This window comes from Astatotilapia calliptera, chromosome 18 (genome assembly GCF_964374335.1).
Source record: "Astatotilapia calliptera chromosome 18, fAstCal68.1, whole genome shotgun sequence".
NCBI lineage: Eukaryota > Metazoa > Chordata > Actinopteri > Cichliformes > Cichlidae > Astatotilapia > Astatotilapia calliptera.
In genome coordinates, this window is record NC_137439.1 from 10,656,115 (window position 1) to 10,675,905 (window position 19,791).

At 40.3% G+C, this 19,791-nt stretch overlaps 1 protein-coding gene across 2 annotated transcripts in view; it reads left to right on the forward strand.

Moving 5' to 3' along the window:
- st6galnac5a (ST6 (alpha-N-acetyl-neuraminyl-2,3-beta-galactosyl-1,3)-N-acetylgalactosaminide alpha-2,6-sialyltransferase 5a) overlaps positions 1-19,791 on the forward strand; it is a 62,206-nt gene that overhangs the window by 29,590 nt on the left and 12,825 nt on the right. For both annotated transcript variants that reach the window (XM_026149654.2, XM_080293203.1), the window contains exon 3: positions 7,747-8,159. In XM_026149654.2, the coding sequence (XP_026005439.1) occupies positions 7,747-8,159 (413 nt within the window). The remainder of the gene's footprint in view (positions 1-7,746; positions 8,160-19,791) is intronic.

A 19,791-nucleotide genomic window follows, 5' to 3' on the forward strand; every position in this document is an offset into this window, starting at 1 on the left:
TCTAGCTATCATTCACATACATTCAATAATTATACAGGCTACACAGATACATGCAATAGGTCTAGGATGCCAGCCTGGTTCTGCTGGAGGTTTCTTCCTGTTAAAAGGGAGTTTTTTCCTCCTGTTGCTAAAGCATTTGCTTATAGGGGGTCATATAATTGTTGGTGTTTTCTCTCTGTATTATTGTAGTGTCTTTGCCTTATAATATATAACACCTTGAGGTGACACTTGTTGCCAAGCATACTTTGATATGCACATTGAAGCAGCCAGGTATTGAGACCCACCTCCCTACAGCATCTTTACCAAATCAGTGTTTCAATTTCTCAATTATTAGCAAAACCCCTAGCAGGTCTTATTACTTTAATTGGTAACCGTTAGTTAAAATGTGAAAAAACAAATGTGCTATTCATAAGCAGTGTTGGCAAAATCAGTGTCAGAGCCTTATGATACTAGTGTTAGCAGAGCTTCTATACAGAGGATTTGATTTCCTATTAATTCTATTACTTCCTATTCATTTCCAGTTTGCTATTATTCCTGTTTTATTGGAAATGGCTTCAGTTCACCGGGAGACTCAGGAGGTAGTTCTCAATGAAAAAGAGAGAATGGAGCTAAATGGCTAAAATAATTATTTTCCCACTCACAGCAAAATATTTATTCTAGCTTATTCAGCAATATTACTCATTAATTATCAGAACTGCAATAAAACAGTTGAGACTTGTATTTGTTTTTCTTTCAGAAATGTGCTGACATTCTGCCAGTTTGTGCTGATTAAAATTACAGCAGGACACTCGGTGGCTGGCCCTCTTTAAACAATAACTATAACAATACATTAGGAGCATGCAGTATATTCCAGCTGGCTGTGGTGACCAGTAATGTGAAATCAGTTTTTATGACCTGCAGTTGTGTTTTAAAGTGACTGAATATGCATTTGTGATGTCACTTATGCATGGGTCAATAGTTGGCTCCCTGGTCCTCTGTAAATGAAGCTTTCTATGATGTATTTAACTATGTTTTCTCGTTGTAACCTATCAGTTTTGGAATAAATGTGAAACTGGCAAAATTCAGTATGTGTACCAGCTGCACACAGTCTACCTTCAAAAGCTGACTTTCTTGATCCTCAGGAGTAAAAACACTCATATATGTTGCTTGAGGAATGCTTATGTGGGTCGGTAGGACGAAAGCAAGTGCTATGATTCTTTAGGTGGTAGACTTGGCATGGCCAAAATAATCACATGCACAGATAAATATTTCGCATCTGATGGAGGCAGGACCAAATTATAGCTTCAGACAGCTGGTTTTGCTTCTACTGGCTCTGTAACGCCTTCCTTAATGTCTGTAATGTCTTTAAATTTTGCACAGCTACAGACTGTATCTCTCTCACCCCTGTGACACTACAGTATGAAATATGACCCATCAGTCATTAATGAGCCATGGAAGACAGAAGTCACTTTCACAGTCTACATTAGCAGGATGGCATGCGAAAAAAGAGATTTAAATTGACGTCATAATTTCCCCTTCGGCTCTTTTCTAAGAAGGCCTCATGAGCATTTTTTCCTCAAGCTAATATTAAGGCCTGACTGTTGTAGAACGCTTTCCTCTGAGGAGGCTATAGAAAACAAAGGGATCTTTGACAAGCCTAAAGGTCAGCCTGGAGGAGGCTAAAAAGGCTCTGCTCTGTTGTAGCATCTGTGGGCAATACCAGACAGCCAGACAGCATCCCGCTGGGCTGGATGATTGCTGCCTCTCATTGCTCACATTTACCGGCCATATCTTCCATTTCGCATCCTTGAAGTCCCCGCATCCTTGCTAAGCCCTCGCTCGTCCCCCAACCCCCTTCCCATCGCATTCATGCACATGAAATCAATAACAACACTTGAATGCTATTTCTCCGCTCTGAGAGGGAATGGCATACGTCAGACGTAATGGTTCAGCGCAGTGTAAGTATTCCTCAAGGGACAGAGCTGAGCAGGGGGATGGTGGAAGGGAGTCGGGTGAGGAATTAAAGCTGATTTCATGCCCCCTTAAGACCCATGTGAGTTTTAACCACCAATTATTGCCTGTGTTACCCATGGGCAGCCAGGGGCTGTGAGTGCTGACCACGAAGCCAATCAGGGTAGCTGTGCCACACAGTCTTTTTCAACTACAATCACACCGTAATCATAAGTGATTATATGAGTCCACCGCGGCTTGTATTCCTCTTTCCATTTAATTATACTCTCTTATATACTCTTATATATACTTTGCAAATGTCACTCAATAATGCCAGCCTTCTGACTCACACACAAGATCAAAAGGACATTAATATGACAAGAAATATATCTTGAATGGCAAACATCATGTTTATTCAGTTCAACACCAGACCGTAATGGCCCCCAAATACCCACCCAGCTATTCCGTTTCCTTCTTCACGCCTCCCCAGGTGGTCTGGAGCTGAACTGCTTCTCTCTTTCATCACCTCCACCATCCCTCAAAGTTAATCCCCCACCCAGCTCTGACAGCCATGTTTTCTTCGGGTCAGGTAGTCAGGCGGGTTGTGTGGTGTGGAGGTACTGATTGTTCCTGCAGCCCCGTGAAGGACAGGCCCAGTGGAAGCGGAGTGTTCAGATGCAGACAGAATGAGGAAACAGAGGAGGGCGGCCTCCTCGCTCTGGGTTGTCGCTCTGGCAGGTTGAGCACAGATCAGACAGTGACTGGCTGTTGTCTGTGTGCATGTTGTTGTTTTTGTTCCTTTACTAGGACACCGTGGATGGATGGGCTTTAAAAAAAACACGGCAGGTTCACGGCAAGTCCCACAAGTGGGACAAGGTTATCCTTCATCTCTCTGAGAAACACCTTACTATAAAATAAAATAAAAAAAACGTGAGATGATTTTAAATGGAAGTTATTTATGCTGGAATAGTTTTATTCTTTTTATGGGTTGTTTTAGATTTAAACTTTCACCAAATACGGTTAGAATCTGTTTTGCAAAAATAACCATTGCTAAATAATCAATAGTTAGTTGCAAACCTTGAGTTTCCTTGAAATAATACATAGATAAAATTGTTTATTGTTGCTTAGTCATTGCATTGGCTTAAAAAAATCCAAACAAGCTCTCAGGATGTCATGAAGGTTTAATATAAGAGAGATTGAGGTCTCAACTTCTCTGTTATGTCCTCTTCTGCAGGGCTTAATTTGTCCCAGATCCTGCTAGAATAGGAGCTGGAGCCTCCCAGACTGGGACCGGCACTTATTTCACTGGATCCAGCACCTCACTTGTCAGTAATGAAATCTACCTGGAGAGAACTGGTAAAATGTCAAACAGACAATCAGATTTCTTCAAACCATTAGATTGGCTTGATTCTCAGCAGGCCAAAGTCATTTTGGCAGTTCAGACGGCATGGCTATAATTGCCAGCATGTTCTTCTTTCAAGGGCATCAAATATTGCAGTTTTGCCAAAGCCGCTGGCGTCTCAGAGATATGCGCAAGGTGTCCTTTGGCTTCGATACCTTGCCAGTATTTGACACCCTGAGGATGAGGACAGGTTCTAATAGCTGCAGCACAGTAGGTAGCAAAAGCAGTGCTGCAGAGAGGGAACCACAGGAAAGTGAAGGTCAACTAGAGGGAGCTGCGAACTGTAAACAATTGCTCGTTGTGAAAGTTGAGACTATTAAATGTAAATAACAATGATTTGTTTGCTGATGTTTTTTCTTGTGTAAGTATCTGAAAAGTAGTTTTTAGGAAAATCCCTGATGTATCAGTGTTACTGTAAAGCCCGGACAATATTAAAAAAAAAGGCAACAATCATGTGATGCTCTATGCGCAAGCACCAGGCGATGATGTGAAGAAAAAACTCCTTTTGTAAAAGGAAGAGACCTCTGGCAGAACCAGGCTCAGTGAGAGGCAGTCATCTGCTCTGACTGGTTGGGTAGAGTGAGGGGAAAGAGGAGAGAAGAAAGAGAGGATAGGGACAGACAACAAAACACAGACTGTGTGAGAGATGAGATCAAATTTAACAACATACAGCCGTGGTGTATAAACACCTGGGGAGTGAAAAGAGGTGAGTGGAAAAGAAATGCAGAGGGTATCGCAGGAAGACCCCCAGCAGCCTGAGCCTATAGCAGGATAAGTAAGGGATGCTTCAGGGTCAACTGATTCCAGCCCTAACTGTATGCTTTATCAAAAAGGAAAGTTTTAAGTCTAATCTTAGGAGTAGAGAGGGTGTCTGTCTCCTAAGCCAGAACTGCTTCCGCAGGAGAGCGGGCTGGGAGCTGAAGGCTCTGCCTCTCATTCTACTTTTGGAAACTCAAAGAGTCACAAGTAAGCCTACAGACTGAGGTGATTCCTTTAAAGGCTTATTAGAGAACTGATGTAAGTGAAACAACAAAAAAGCATCTGCAGGTCATGTTCAGCTATGAAGACGAACATTTTAGACTTATCAAAAATCTTTCTTTGTGTGTGAAATGCTACCTTTTTAAATGAAATTGTGTGAGATGTTAAGAGGCCCCAGATACACACTGCTTTTGAGTAACAGTCAGGGGCCTAGAGTTTCGTGTTTACCAGTGTTTTGCAGTTTTTAAAATTATTGTACTCCCAACCGCCACAAAAGCAAAGCAGCTTTACTGCTGGTATGTAAATGGTGCTTTGACACACAACACCTACTCAAAGATTGTTAAAGGCCAAGAAGCCCCTCCCTCCCATACCCACTGGACTGAAAGGATTTGTCACCAGCGCTACAAACCACTGGAAATCGCCATACCTCCCAGAGGTGCCTCGGTTATTTTGTGGCAAGAGGGGGACCTACACAGTATTAGTCAGCTGGTTTTATTGTAATAGCTGATTGGTGAATGACTACTGGCTTAAAAGTAGACTATTTTCCTTTAAATTGTGCTGGAGAAAAATATGAAGTACCACTGAAATTGGATAAAATTACCTTTCACTCCCTAAAGAACTGCACAGTTTGTCGTATACCTACTGCAGAACGACTCCTCCCAGCCTTTATATAAAATCACCCTTTTATAGAGAAACTGTGGCTCAGTGGAATAGTTTTTTTTTATTCTGCTGAATTATCTCAAAAATAAAAAGATTCCTGGAAAAATCAGAAAAGCTTTTAATCAGAGCAGCTAGACTGTTTTATGGTACAGCAGAAAATACTTTTTCTGATTTTTTTTTTTCCCCTCATCTGTGTCTTTTCCCCACTGCTGGTAAGACAAAACATAATCAGGATTGGGAAATTCACTGAGTTGCATTATTGATCACAGCTTTGATCAGGTGTTGTAACCAGAAACTGATAAAAGAAAGAAAAACTCTTAACAGTCAAAGTTTAAATGTAGCATATCTTTTAATTATGTTCAAAGGCATTTTGTTCACTAAGGAGGAACAAAGGCAGCGATTTCAAAGACATAAATGATAGATGTGTCTTGAATTATAAACCATTTGTTGCATGAATCTTTAAATGGAGTTCGAATTTCAGGGGGGTTTCGAGGATAAATTGGATGTGAAAGATATTTTCGGTTCTTTGGAGTCAGCAGGCGCTCGCGTCCCATCTCGAGGTAAACCACAGTTTACCTGGACTTTATCGCCTCAACCCAGAACCACCATATTGGATGGGTCACGTAATTCCGACTGGAATGGAGAACCTCGTCCAAAGCATGCAGCTTATTTCTTAGTAATAGCCTGACCGAGCTCCCCAAAGAGGCCAATTCTGGCCAGCAAGGCCCACTTAAATGCTCCGTGAGACAGAGGAGGAGAGAATAAGGTCTATAGAGCCACTTAAAAGCCCCTGGGTAAAAATGGGATTTCTGACCTGCTCCGCTGGTGTCGCAGCTCTTCAGCCAGATTAGCTGTCAAAGCTCTGCCAGGTGGGAGAGGAAGGGCCAGGGGAAGACGAGAGGAACTGATGGATGCTGGTGCTGTTCTTGGTGATGATGTAGACCACCAGGACCTCATTAGCTCAACATTTCATCAAACACGATGGCACCAGTGTGGCTCTCTGTGCCTCCATCTATCTCTCTCTTGGCCCTCTCTCTCTCCCTCCTTTACATATCCTTGATTTCCGTACCTCTTCTGTGGTCCTCTTTTCATTCCTGCCTCTTTTCCATCTTTCTGTCACCCCCCCCCCCCCCCCCACCCCCCTTTTTCTCCCTGCACCTTAAGGTCTCATTAAACAGATGAGCCCGCTCCGCCACTAATCTGCCACTAAGTCAAAGTCGGCAGATGACGACGATAATGGCACATCTTCCTCCACCCCCGCTCCACCCCCACACATATCAGGCTATTATCATTTGTTCTTATTAATGCCAAGAAAATGTAAATTTGTTATGGCTATAAGAGTGTAAATAACTACCACACGTATCAGCTGGGGTGATATTTCAGGGCACATTAGAGGGCTCTGCAGGGCTGGTTTGCATATCATTGATTTTCGGTGCAGGGGTGTGTGTCTGTGTATGTGTGGCAGTGCGGGGGGAATCACAGACATGCCCACAAATACATGCAAAGCATATGTGCAGCAGCTTCATACATACCAACAACATGCAGGGCAGCTTTACATATATCAATAGGGCTATGCAAATGATTTATGTGCATGCTGTAGTGAAAAAGAGGTCACACTTACATCAGCGGGCCGTGGTGTTGTATGTTTTTAGTCATAGACACAGATGTAATTTAAAATGAACAAGAGACCTATTCATTCGCTATTCATTAATTACTTATTTTCCTTATTCTCTGTCATATACTGTTACGCGGATGGATATTAGTATAACACATGGCCAAAGTTCCAAATATTAAAGCCAGTTTTGACACCCTTCACCATCCTTCCTTTATCAGAATTAAGCTGGCGTAAAGGGAGGGCAAGGGAGCTTGTTTATTTTATGCTGCACCATGGCTCAGCATGTAAAGTAAAATTCAAAAAAATGCTTCTAACTGTGAATTGTGAAAAGCAGCTGTATTAGAGTCCAAAAATACAAGCCTGGAAATGAACATAATCCGCTGCTTTAATAATAGAGCAAAAGAAAAAAGGAGCTCTGCTGTGGCAGCTCATATATGGACAGGAGCAAGAAGAAAAACACCATCTACAAAGTAGAAATGAATTCAAATAAATATGTTCATGTTGTAAATACCCTCATGTTCATCAGGCAAAAGCAGTATTTATGCTATCCTTACAGCTGTCAGTATAATGGTGAATATTGTTGTGATAGTTGTTTCTATTGACATGGTTGTCCTGTGTGCTGTATTTTTTTAACAATATAATGTTTTGTGAGTTTCCCATAAAGTATTGCAGGTGATTTTCTGCATCTTGGTGTTGGTTTTGGAGGTAAACACACATTTTTCTGTTGTGTGGGAGTGAGAGAAAGATTTAAGGTGAATCCTTTATAAGACCCCAGGGTTTCTACCAATCGCAAAGCAATATGACAAGCTACATATACCCAGGAGGCTCTGTCGCTACCCATTTGTCAACAAAGCATTTTCTGCCTCAAATACATTGTGAAGCTTTTTACCAAAGTTCCCCTAGGTGTGCATTTCTGTCTGCTTTGCATTTCTCTGTATAAACCAAGGCTAAACAGAACTTCACAGCATTTTTGACTTGTGGAAAAAAGAGTTTGTAGACTTACAAACAAATAACTGCAGAAAACGAACAGAAATTCTGCTGCTGTGCTTCAGGGGTATTCACGGAAGGATGTGGAAGCCAAATATTGTGAGAAAGTTCATGTTTGCTTACTTGTTTTTTTTTTTTTCCTTCTTCTTCTTCTTTGCCCTCTTCTCTCACTCAGCCTCTCAGGATGCACTGCCACACCTGCACCCTGGTGACTAGCTCAGGTCACCTCATTGGAGGCGGTCGAGGTGAAGAGATCGACCGGGCCGAGTGCGTGATCCGCATGAACGACGCTCCCACCGCCAGAGGTTACGCCCGTGACGTCGGTCACCGCACCTCCCTGCGTGTCATTGCACACTCCAGCATGCAGCGGGTCTTGAGAAGTCGCAACGAACTGCTCAACGCCAGCCAGGACACAGTATTTATCTTCTGGGGCCCCAGCAACTACATGAGGCATGATGGGAAGGGCCTTGTGTACAACAACCTGAGGCTCATGAAAGAGGTGCTCCCCAAGCTCAAAGTCTACATGATCTCCTGGCAGAAGATGCTGCAGTTTGATGAACTCTTCAAGAAGGAGACCGGCAAGGACAGGTGAGGGCGTCACTGCATCAGAACCCATCATCATCAGGAGTCTAATAATAGTTCAGCTAAAGCTATAATTTAATTAATATTTAATCAGTTTTATAAAGTTTTAATCATTCTGCCCTTAAACAAACTTAACAGGTTGATTTTTATAGTTTGTACAAATGCGTTATTATCTGATCAGTCAAACGTTCACATGTCACTATCCCTGTGGAAATCAACCATATGCCACTAGGCTGTAGTCCCTCCCACATACTGTATCGAAAGCAAGGAAAGATTTTCAGTCACTACCAATTTCATTCACTTGTGTGATTCATCTGACCTTCAGGGCAGCACAGTCAATACTTTTCAAGCTACAAGTTTCACAGCTTCTTCAGCTATTACATCAGCAGAAAATTCAGCCATATTTCTCTTGTGAATTTGTCCAAACTTTTCCAACGCATAGTGCACAAAGATTAGTAAATTGATGAATTTGGTGCACGACTTACCGACGGCGAATGCTTTACAATGAGCTCATGTTACTGATAATGATGCTGGAATAGTGTTGCATTTTTGTTATGTGGAGTTTTTGCATTGCAAGAATGCATGCGGGACCAAAGATATGTTAACTTTGGCTTCTCTTGTTTGTCTGTGCTGTTGTTGGTCCTTTAGTTGGGCTTATGTAAAAGACAAAACTCACAGTGCAAAGAACATCTTGTAATGGAGTGAAACCAAATGCTTAAAACTGTCCTCTGCAGCCATCGTTTGTTCTTCTCAGCCATCTTTCTTTGATCTTTGTTGTCTTTTGAGCTCCTTCATCTTTATTGTGAACCCGTCTCTGATTTTTCCGTTTTCTGTTCAAGCAAACTTTTTATCCAATCAGATTTCAACCTACACATAACATTTGAGTCACAGACAATGCTGTTTGAGGACTATAAACACGTCTTGTTTGAACTTCCACAATCCTTATTTTTGTGTAGGCTGAGAAACAAAAGTGGGACCATAAATCTGGCCTGATCCAATTCAGAGCACATAGTCTATAGTAACTATACCATATGCCTTCTCCCAAATAGTCTCTTTTATTCCAGCACCGTATGAAAGTCAGCTTCTTTTGTGTTGTAAAAGTGTATATGTCTGTCAAACCATGGCTATGCATTTAGTAATACAGTACGTACCATGCTTGCAGGAAACCCTTAAACTAAATGGACAAGAGTAGGTGGTTGCAAAGCATGCCTCTGCATTCATAATCCGTGTTGTGTTTGAAAAACAGACTTTAGCAAGTAAACCTGGATGTCATGGAAACATGAACGTGCAAGTTTCTCGCATAAAGAAGTCTCAGATATTGTAATTTATTTACAAAACTACTTGAATGGGTCTCAGAGGGATCTACTTTAAAGTAGTAAAGAAAGGAATGAAAGTGACAAAACAAGCTTTCACTTTCTTTTGTGTGGTGTCCTAATGGCCTCCTAAAAATTACCCCGAGTTTCAGTTGCAAAATGAACAGTGTTAAAGGACTCCGTTTTAATGAGTCGGAGATGAGTTCTCAGCCCTGTGGCCATTAACTCTTAATGAAAACCCACCCATACAAACACTGTTTGTGTCTCCGTCGCTTTATCTGAGCCTTTGTTTGGGGTGTCATCGGAGATTGAATCTGACTTCAGCTTAAGATAGATGCCGTGGGGGAAATCGCCGAGCAGAGGATTTGGTGAATGGCTCAGACATCAATCCTTCAGAATCTGTGCCTACAATCATGGTAAATGTTTACAGTGAGCAGGCTTTCTCTGTTATTGTTCGTATTTACAGTTTCTCATCCTTTCTAGCACCAGGCATTAACATCAGTGAGAATTATTCGAGGTCCTTTCTGCTCCATGGAGCGTGGAAGCAGAGAGAAATAAAGCCTTAATATATTAGTGTATATCTTTGTAATGCTTGAGATAAAAATTTAACAGAAGCTCTGTGCATGCAAAATGTCTCGTACCTTTATGAAGCAATATTTTATCTAATTTGGAAAATGAATCCCGTGTTATTTAAGAACTGGGAGCCTGTGGCCGCAGCATTAAAAGCAGAGCTTCTGGGTAATCAACCGTGCAATCGGCAACCCTGCAAGCTTAATTGTAATTATGGGTTATGCCTTTTCAGTAAAGAGAACTAATATGGTTTAGGATGATGCCACATCCTGCAGTTTTTAATAACACATACAGAAGAGAGAAGGGAAGCAGGTGTCCCTCTGCATCCTTTCTGGTAAATTCCTAGAATGAGCCTTAACTGGTGATTAGAGTCAAATTAGCTTTTGAAATAACTTTTTTCTCCCTTGTCTGTGTTTTCTGTTCCCATGATGCTTTGTGGTAATTGTTAACAGCCCAACTGTGGTGTAGCTGTCGCATTGAAATGTAATTATTATGTGATTGCAATGTTCAAAATTTGGTGTTTAATCTGGTTTCTGCTGGAGCTAGCTGCAGTGTAAAATATGATGATTTGAGATAGGTCACCTATCAAAAAGATCTAGGTTGAATCCCTTTAACAGTGCATCTTACATCAAACCTTGGCAGTCGTATTGAAGCGCGCTTTGATGGCTTATGAACATTGGTCAAAAAAAGGAAAAGAGAAAAGCCACAGCAGGGCAGCTGTGCATCAGAGAGCAAGGAGACAGCTGGAGCAGTGGACAAATTACATAGCTGTGAAGAACAGCTGAAAGGGACTCATTTATAAAGCTGACTTTTGATCAGTTTTGATCTTAAGCAGGATTTACAGTAAGCAGAAGCAAAACTTAACTTTGAGCTTATCTTAAAGCAACGTTTTGACTTGTAATACGTTTTCTGCAGGTTATGTAGAGGTGTTTCAGTTTGGGTTGTAAACACGGTCTGCGGTGACCTTTGTAGTTCTGTCCTTCTGGCCAACTCCCCTTCTTCTACTGCAACATTACGCTGGTTCCCAAAACAAAATAAAAGGGTCTGCTGCAAGAAATCTGCCAGTGATTGGCAGATGAAGCCTGCAGATCTGTCCACAGTGTTATTCCCGTGGAAATGACCTAACATTGTGTGGCTACACAATTCTACACACTTCTACATAATGTTACATACTTTGAAATAAAAAAGTTGACCCCTAGAGTGTTATTGGGAGACATTATTGGTTATGTTATGTTTGTGACTTTTAAAAAAATTCTATGTTGCTAATCAAGGTCATGGAAATTACCCTCAATGGTTCCTCGGTTATTTAAAGTAAAATATTTTCTACAAAGTGTATATGTTAAAGATGTAAGAAAAACTTATAAACTCAAAGGAACATTTTTATTGACTGAAAATGCTCACAAATGTAACACAAATATAAAAGTACAGTCCTGTCCGGTCGTCTAGGCAACCACTTCATGTCACTTGGTGAAATTTCATAGACTTGATTGAGCGTGTGTATACACCTAAGTATAGGTTGTGCTATCCTAAAGCATGGTATTTGACGGGCTGACACAACAACAGTCTCCGTCTTTCCATAAAAGAGCAGAGCAGCAGCTGCAAAAGAAAAGAGTGCATTTTAACAGTAATAGTGAGGATCTTCTAAAAAAATTAAAATAAATTATAGATATAAATTTTAAATATAACAAGAAGTAATTAAATCAAAACTAAGTAAGTCACAGATTTCAAATTACTAAATCAATTAGCAGTAATACGACTCACAGTAAAATTAATACCAATATATTAAATTAAATTATTAAATGCATCTGATGTATGTCTGAAAATCGACTTGCCAGTTTTAGGTGACGATATGGTCCCACCACTTTTCATGGCATAAAGTTTCACTAATTTCTAGAAATACTACATAAACATCATATGTCAAATTTACCACTGTTACTTTCGATGTTATGGTCAGTGATGTAAGAGTAGATGGGGTGAAAAACAGAATTTCCCAAATTCCAGAAGAACACTGAAGTTTGAAATGCTCCAGGCAACTTCAGATTGTTAAGATGCATTTATGTCACTACCTGTCACATCACCTGATTTTTGCTGACTGGCTGGGACAACTCCATATACTTCTACAACCACAGAGAGGTTTGGGGAGGACAATTTTGATGTCTTTCACAGTTACCACATAGGGTTCTCTGCCAGATAAAGCCTATAGAAATCAACAAGGCTATTTGCTACAGCGACGATATAATCCTAAATTAAGTCTTTATCCTTGTTTGCCAACCAAAGATGTGTTGTCCTTCATTGCCACCATTTGATCTACCAAGAAGTTGGGTGTTCTCTCTTGATGGTGTTGCAGAGTAGACAGAGCAGGCAGCAGATAGCAAGCCAGATGAGATGGAAAGAGGAGGGATACATGACAGACAGCTTGAAAGGCAGATTGACAGATCTGTAAAGATCACGGGCTCGAGGCTGATTGGCTCAGAGCCCTGACAGATCACTGGACAAGAATAGCGATATTGACATTTTGAATGAGCAAGAAAGAGCAACAGTGACAGCCCATATCAGTGCAACTGATATTTAAGGTAACAGTACAGATCTTCTAAGTTGAACTTACAAAACAGTGAGTGGAAAAAAATTTAAGTTGATTTGAGATTTATAAGTTACAAGTTAAAAGTGATATTTTTAGAGCGTGCTTAAACTGAGATTTGTATGCCTTTTTAGAAATAAGAGCCCAAAACAAAGAACCTGTGATCTTTTGATCTAAAATTTGAGAATATTCAACAGGCCCAGCAGTGAAAAAGCTCCCTGCTAAATGAATAGAATAGGACACATTTACAAACCAAGTAACCTTTAAAGGCCATGCAGACACCCACACGTTTCCACTTATTTTGGATGATAAGACTTTTGCTCAGGTTGAAGGTGGGCAAAACCTTTGCTGTGACTCATGAAATGTCACAGGACTGCTTAAGCTATTATGACCAAGATAAAGGTGTAATTGGTCAAACAAACAACACAAACTGATGGAAGAAAAGTGATGTGCCTCATATCAATGCATGCGGTGTGGAGATTTCCACTATTTCTACATAGATTTTCGTTGTTTAAAGACTTCTGCTCTCACAAAATTGAAGAGTGCAGTCTAAAGTCTGAACTTGAAGTCAATTTACAGTCCAACACCAAACTGAAGCGAGGATTCAGGTTTGCTGCTTGTAGGGAATGAACATTAGAAAATACATATAATGAGGGGAATGTACAGTAGTAGGAAAAGATTATATGTGGAAGCAGACTGCAAACAAAACATATTCAGGCCACATTATTGCTGCCATTTCCATGGATATAAAAAAGAGCGAAATACAAGAGAAACTGTGATCAGACAGAACGTGATGTGGAAGTCAAGTAGATACAGAGGCGACTAGAAAAAGTGAAGGAGTTTAAATTAGTAATCAACCCTAAACACTGCAATCACTCAGGATGAAAGTGTCAGGTATAAATAACCGTGTGCACACACAAAATGAACTCAGATATTTTTATACTTTTTCTTTATAGGAGTGTTATGAAATAATGATGCTTCACAGATGTTTCGGCTTGAACTTACAACAGCAAATCATACCTGTATGTGACCTTCACACAGTAATAACAATAATAGGCTCAAAGACAGTATAGCTGCTATATATGTATAGTAGCAGTCAGTGGTCAGTCATTGTGGTCATTTGGGGCTTTTAATTATTTTTTTAAACTTTTCTTTTCCCAGGGTTGAAAAATAAACAGCAACCATCTGTATTGGCTTTAAAAATCCAAATTGGATGCACAAGTTTGAATTTATTTAGAATCTTCTCTGATCCACACAGACTCAAAAGTACAGCTCAAATATATCCATACACTCACACTAATATTTGGTTAAATGTCCCTTAAAAGCTTTTTGGTGGCTATAAAAATCATCTTTGCAAGGTGCAAGTTCCTAACATAGTTTGGGCTGGATATTTGACCAGCTCTGCTTGGCATAACTGGTGAAGTTCATTCAAATTTCCTCGATTTCCTGGCACCAACCTGGCTTTTAAGTGCAGTCCACAAATTTTTAAAAAGGTTGAGGTCGAGGCTTTGGGACGACCATTCCAGAAACCTAATGTTAGTGTGTAACAAAGTTTCAAGCATCTATAAAAAATCTAGGAAATCATTAAAAACCCCAAATTACCATGACATTCATGATCATAAACTTCTGACCACAATTGCACAAATATAACTAAAAAACCCAACTCCATCCACCCCAAAGAGATTTAACAGTCATTTCTCTTGTTAGGAATGAAATGCAATGGAAAGCAAAATCTTATGTTGAAATATAGAAATGTGATTTTAAGACTCAAAAAAGAAAGCTCAACGTGCAATTAAACTTATAGCTACATGTGTACCTTTTCTGGATTTGCAATCCCAAACCATGTAAACATGAGAAGCAGCACTGCTCTCCTTCACAGGGATAAATGTGTCGTCCCACTCACAGCTTGCCTCAAGTCCTTTTAAAAGACAGTCATTGAAGCTAAGAGCTTGACATTTCACACCACATTATTCATCAGCATGTTCATAAACAAGGAAATGAGGAAGACTTCTTAAGTGAGATTAGCTGCATGCCTTCTGACTAAGACTTCCACACATCCACCACAGATTGGTTGGTGTCAAAATGCTGTGCTTTGAACTCTCAAAGTTTTCTAATTTGCAAAAGAAGAGCTTGTGTGTATGTAAGCCTGTGTGTGTGTGTGTGTTTGAGAGACAGGGCTGTTGTTATATTAAAGCCCGGTGGCCATGTTTGCATATCAAAACAAATCAGCATGTTCCAGACAAACTGGGTCCTGTCTTAATTAAAAGAAAATGAGAAGCCTGTGCTTCTTCTGCGATAGCATCACTGGGTCGACAGCGTTGTCTGCTGCATGGACAGACTCTAATAAAGCAGCAAGTCACACAAAAGGGTGTTGTCACTGTTCATAACACTGTGGCCAGTGTGGGCCGATTGATTTGGTGGGTCTGGATTGTTCAACCACATTTTAAATCAACATCCATTTTGTGGTGCGTTTTTCCAGCAAACACAAAGCTTTATTGGACCACAGAGAAATAAGGAGCGGCTGTACCTGAAGAGGTTGTTTTTTTTTTTTTGCTTGATTTGAAGGAAGAAAGCAAACGAAGACTGGGTTTATAGTCTCTATTTACTGTAGCTGTAGTGCATGTTTGTCCTCCGCTATTTTTATTTAACCGAATGAGCATCTTCAAAAGTTCCCACTGTGGAGGATAAAAGTAGCAAGGCAAAATATTTCAGACGTTGGTGAAATCTTAATGTCTGTACAGAGCTAAGAAAAATATTTTACAAGTAGTTTTTAGAATGATTTTTATTTTTTTAAGGGAAAAACAACAATCCAAATCTACCTGGCTCTTTGTGAAAAAGCAAGCTTCTTTGTTTTCCTGCCTCTCACTTTGCAACTGGTCCAAGAAGATGACTGCTGTCCCTGAGCCTGGCTCAATTCGATGTTATTTATATGGCACCAAATCACAACAACAACCGCCTCAAGTCGCGTTATATTTTAAGGTAAAGGCCCTACAAAAACACAGAGAATACCCCATTAATCAAGCGACCCCCTTTGAGTAAGCACTTGGCAAATAGCGGGAAGGAAAAACTCCCTTTTTAACAGTAAGAAACCTCACTGCAACTACCTTATAATATGTCACATTCAAATGACTGGTTAGCTGGTACTAGATGAATAAAACTGAAATGAAGTGATGACTGTTGTCTCATAGGTGATTGATATCAAGCCAAATAAACACCTTCAACTCTTTGTTGTGTTCCTGAAACAATATTTTGAAGTGGATCCCTTCTTTTAAACACTCATTCTTGTTGATTTTGTCTTTCAGAATCTTTCATGAAAATTAAAAAAACCAGTGAAGATCTCTGAATGATTTATTAATTATTTCAGTGCGGACCTCGGCGAGATTTCCCTTAAATTTCACAGCAGTCTACTCCTTAGCTCTCCGAGATGTTTCTTTTTACATCAAAGTCTGACCGACACTGGACCACAGCTTGTCTAAAAATGCATCAAAGCATAGACTTAAAGCCTTGCCATGACAAAACAGCAGGGTTTAACTTTTTAGGTACGCTCTAGGGTGCTGTCTATAATGCCTTCTCATACACTTTAAACACTGATAACATTTCCTCGCTCCCTTATTGCCTTCCCAGGAAGACATTTCTCTGCCACTTTCCTAAGAAAGAGAAATGCTCAAAGTTTAGGTGTTAAAGAGGGCTTTCTTTCAGCATTTTTGCTTGACATATACCCCACAAGCCCACCCCACCCCATCTCCCTGCACTGTTGTATCTGTGAGAAAACGAGGGAGAGAAGGTCTGAACACCTTTTCAAACAGCCAGGTAAACCCTCCACTCCAAATGTGTCACCTCATCAACAGCAGGCGAGCAGAGTTTCGAGATGCCTGCCTGGTTGTTCTTGTCAAGACTTTTCTTATCAGGGCCCAGGCTTTGTTTCTCTGTCTTGCCAAGTTAAAGCCTCGGATGCTGCGGATGCTGATGCATATGTGTGGGAACAGACAAGAAGGAGTAACAAGCTTTGAGAAGCAGCAGGGTGATGAGGCCGGTCGGGAGATAAGGAACACATGCTGTCAAAGTGCTCTCAAGCAAGAGTTTGAATATGAACCTGCTCACTTTTCCTCCGCCGCATCATTTTAAAACTATAATGAACTGTGCTTGGAAAAGAATCAAAGGAACGAGTGCAGAAAATTTTTTGACACCTTTACCGTGTAGCATCCTGTTGGTTCAGTATAATGATCGCAATGTGTGCATAACTAAATCGCACCAGATGTGGTTGACATTCACGGTCATTGTCACTTTGATGATTGGGATTTTTTGAAGCACTGCGGAGAAGTTGATGCATGTGATGTTGAGGGAAAGTTTTCAGAAGTGATGAAATGGTAGAAACTCTGCATTCAAACTGTCACTAGGACAAAATCTGAGCCAAGATGAGAAACAGAGCCCTGTGGCTACACAAGTAAAAGACCCCCAAATCTCCTACAGTGGAGTAAGACATCAAAAACTTAAAGAGACACATACTGTAAATGACCACAAACCATACAGCAAAGTTGTTTTATCGTTATGCATCTCCTAGAGCTTTTACTATATGTTTGCAGATGTTTTGTGTCATTTTGCTTCTGTTTTTTTAGGTTTTGTGACTCTGCCTGAGGGGTGTTCTATAAAGAGAGATTAATGGGCCAGAGTTTTCAGTGTCACAACGGTGCATCCCTTTTTACCTGGCTGGATCACTATGGTAACTTATGCTGAACACATAATGGCTCCGGAGCAGGTTATGTTCAGAGCTTCACTTTAATATTGTGTGTAAATGCCACATTTTCACTCATTCTTTTCCTGACTGCAGGCAGTGAGTGGGAGATGGATTCCTTTCTTTGACTGGGTATTTGCCTGCATTGAGTTGGTGATGCAGTTGACGTGTAAATATAAATATATAAATAAATATAAGTAAATATATTCATGGTGGGGGATAGTTTAATTGATTAATCCAAAATTGCCCATAGGTGGGAATGCGTGAGTGAATGTGAGTGTGAATGGTTGTCTGTCTCTATGTGTTAGCCCTGCGACAGACTGGCGACCTGTCCAGGGTGTACCCCGCCTCTTGCCCTGTGACAGCTGGGATAGGCTCCAGCACCACCCGCAACCCTGAAAAGGATAAGCGGAAGCGAATGGATGGATGGATGGATGGATATTCATGGTGCAAATTTGCTGCCAACTTGCAGATATTGCAGGTAATTGATCAGTCTAATTATAGGCTATTTATCACTGGGAATATTAAACCAGCACAGTGGTTTCTGTGTATCCCTCATTATGGAATGGAGCTTCTCAAGTAGTCTGTTATGTTTGATGTTTCACACCTGTGCAGATGTCACATTAGACGAAAACCTTGGAGCTCAGAATAAGCGGTAAACAAATAAATGAAACGCTGAATTCACAAGATTAGATGTTTATGTCGGTATTCCCCTCTTGCCTTATTTGCAGCGCCAGTATGTCGTTCACATTTTATATATATTTTTATATTCTTTATAAGACCTCTTGCAATGTCTCAAACTGGAGTAGGTGGCACTTTGTTGGCCCATTTTCTGCAGAAGAAGAGTCGCATGACGAGACTGCCTCTTTTATATAAGCACACTCAGAAACTGAAGCAGAAAGCCTGGGAACCCATCATCTCTGAGTAGGACTTCAGTCATACTGACTGGAAACAAACTTTCTTTGTTTTACATATTTTTATGTAATCTTATGGAGTAGTTTCCTTGCTTTGCTTTGTACTTTTGCGTTCTGCATCTCCTTGTAGTGATGTCATGGCGGGTAAAGGCCAGCCTTGTTGGCATGTTCACTAATCCATCTGTGGCTTTACTTTTTAATTGGTGTTAATTACTAAATTATTAGCAGGCTAAACCAAGTTGGTTATCATAGCAAAAACCACACCTGCGGTCAGCAATATGTTGACATTAGCATTTACTGTCAAAACAATTCATTTTTTATCCCATCATCTCCCTACTTGCATTGAGTACACGTGACTCCACCAGAGCTGGAATTGCTGTTTTTATCACCAGAGCATTGTATAAATGCAATATGCAGGCTAAACTTGTTTTGAAATCTAAAATTAATGGTGACATTATGCGAAACAAATTGCCTAAGAACATCAGACAAAGTCGGTGTATCCTCAGCTGACTCATTTTCACCATAAGGTTTTCTTAGCTTTGTTTCATCTGCCAAAATTATGCATACATTAGAGGTTGCGTGTCTTTATAGTTTCCTCTTATGCCTGCCCTTTGTAGTTGTGTTGAACTTTGAATTATGAAAGAGGAAAAGCATTTAATGCATTAGTTAGACCACATTTTGCCTCATTCACTGTGCTCCATTTATTTTTTTCTCATAAAGCTTCAGTAAAAGTTGCAGTGTTTATTTACCAAAAGCCATCTAAAAGTGCATCAAACACTGAGAGATTAATGCATCCACTGGTTACCAATAACAGTTCCCATTAGGATAGTTCAGCTGTTCAGCAGGGGAAGCTCGATGAGAACCACATTTGAGTCTAATTCAGCTTAAGGATTCAATTGTGCTGTAGTTTGTAGCACAAACCTGCTACATCAGCTCATATTTGAATCACTTCACAGTGTGTACGAGGGAGCTATGATGCATTTTCTAATAAATTTTCATAAGTTGATTTGATGAATTCTGATTTTTGCAAAATGTTTTTGGACCACCGCAGCTCAACTCATCTGCATGAATTTTAGTTGGAAGGGATTACAGCTGTGGCTGCAGGCCAGCGAGCTGGAGATCAGTATCATTGTGAGGTTTTGTTGCTACTATACTGTGAAAATGAGACCATGCTGGTAACGCTGTGAGGAAGCACTTGGTCACAGTGAAACTTGGGTACAGTTTTCCTCCCAAGACCGCTTTGGTACTTTGCCTTTAGGTTAGCAGGGTCATTCTCAGGCCTTTTCCTGTGTTGAAATCCTTCAGAAGCTGAAAAACACATGCTTTATACCGCAGCTAAACAGATTTTTAGTTTCATTATTAATCAAAAATAAAAAGAGCCAAGAACAATTTGCAAGAAGGTAAATGATTCATGCCACACAACAGCAAACAAATAACTGGGGTTGTGTTTGTTTTTCCTAAATGAGGTTTGTTCAGCTACAGCTGAGGTCGATGGGAATTTTGTTACTTTTGAATATTTTTCATAGTTGCA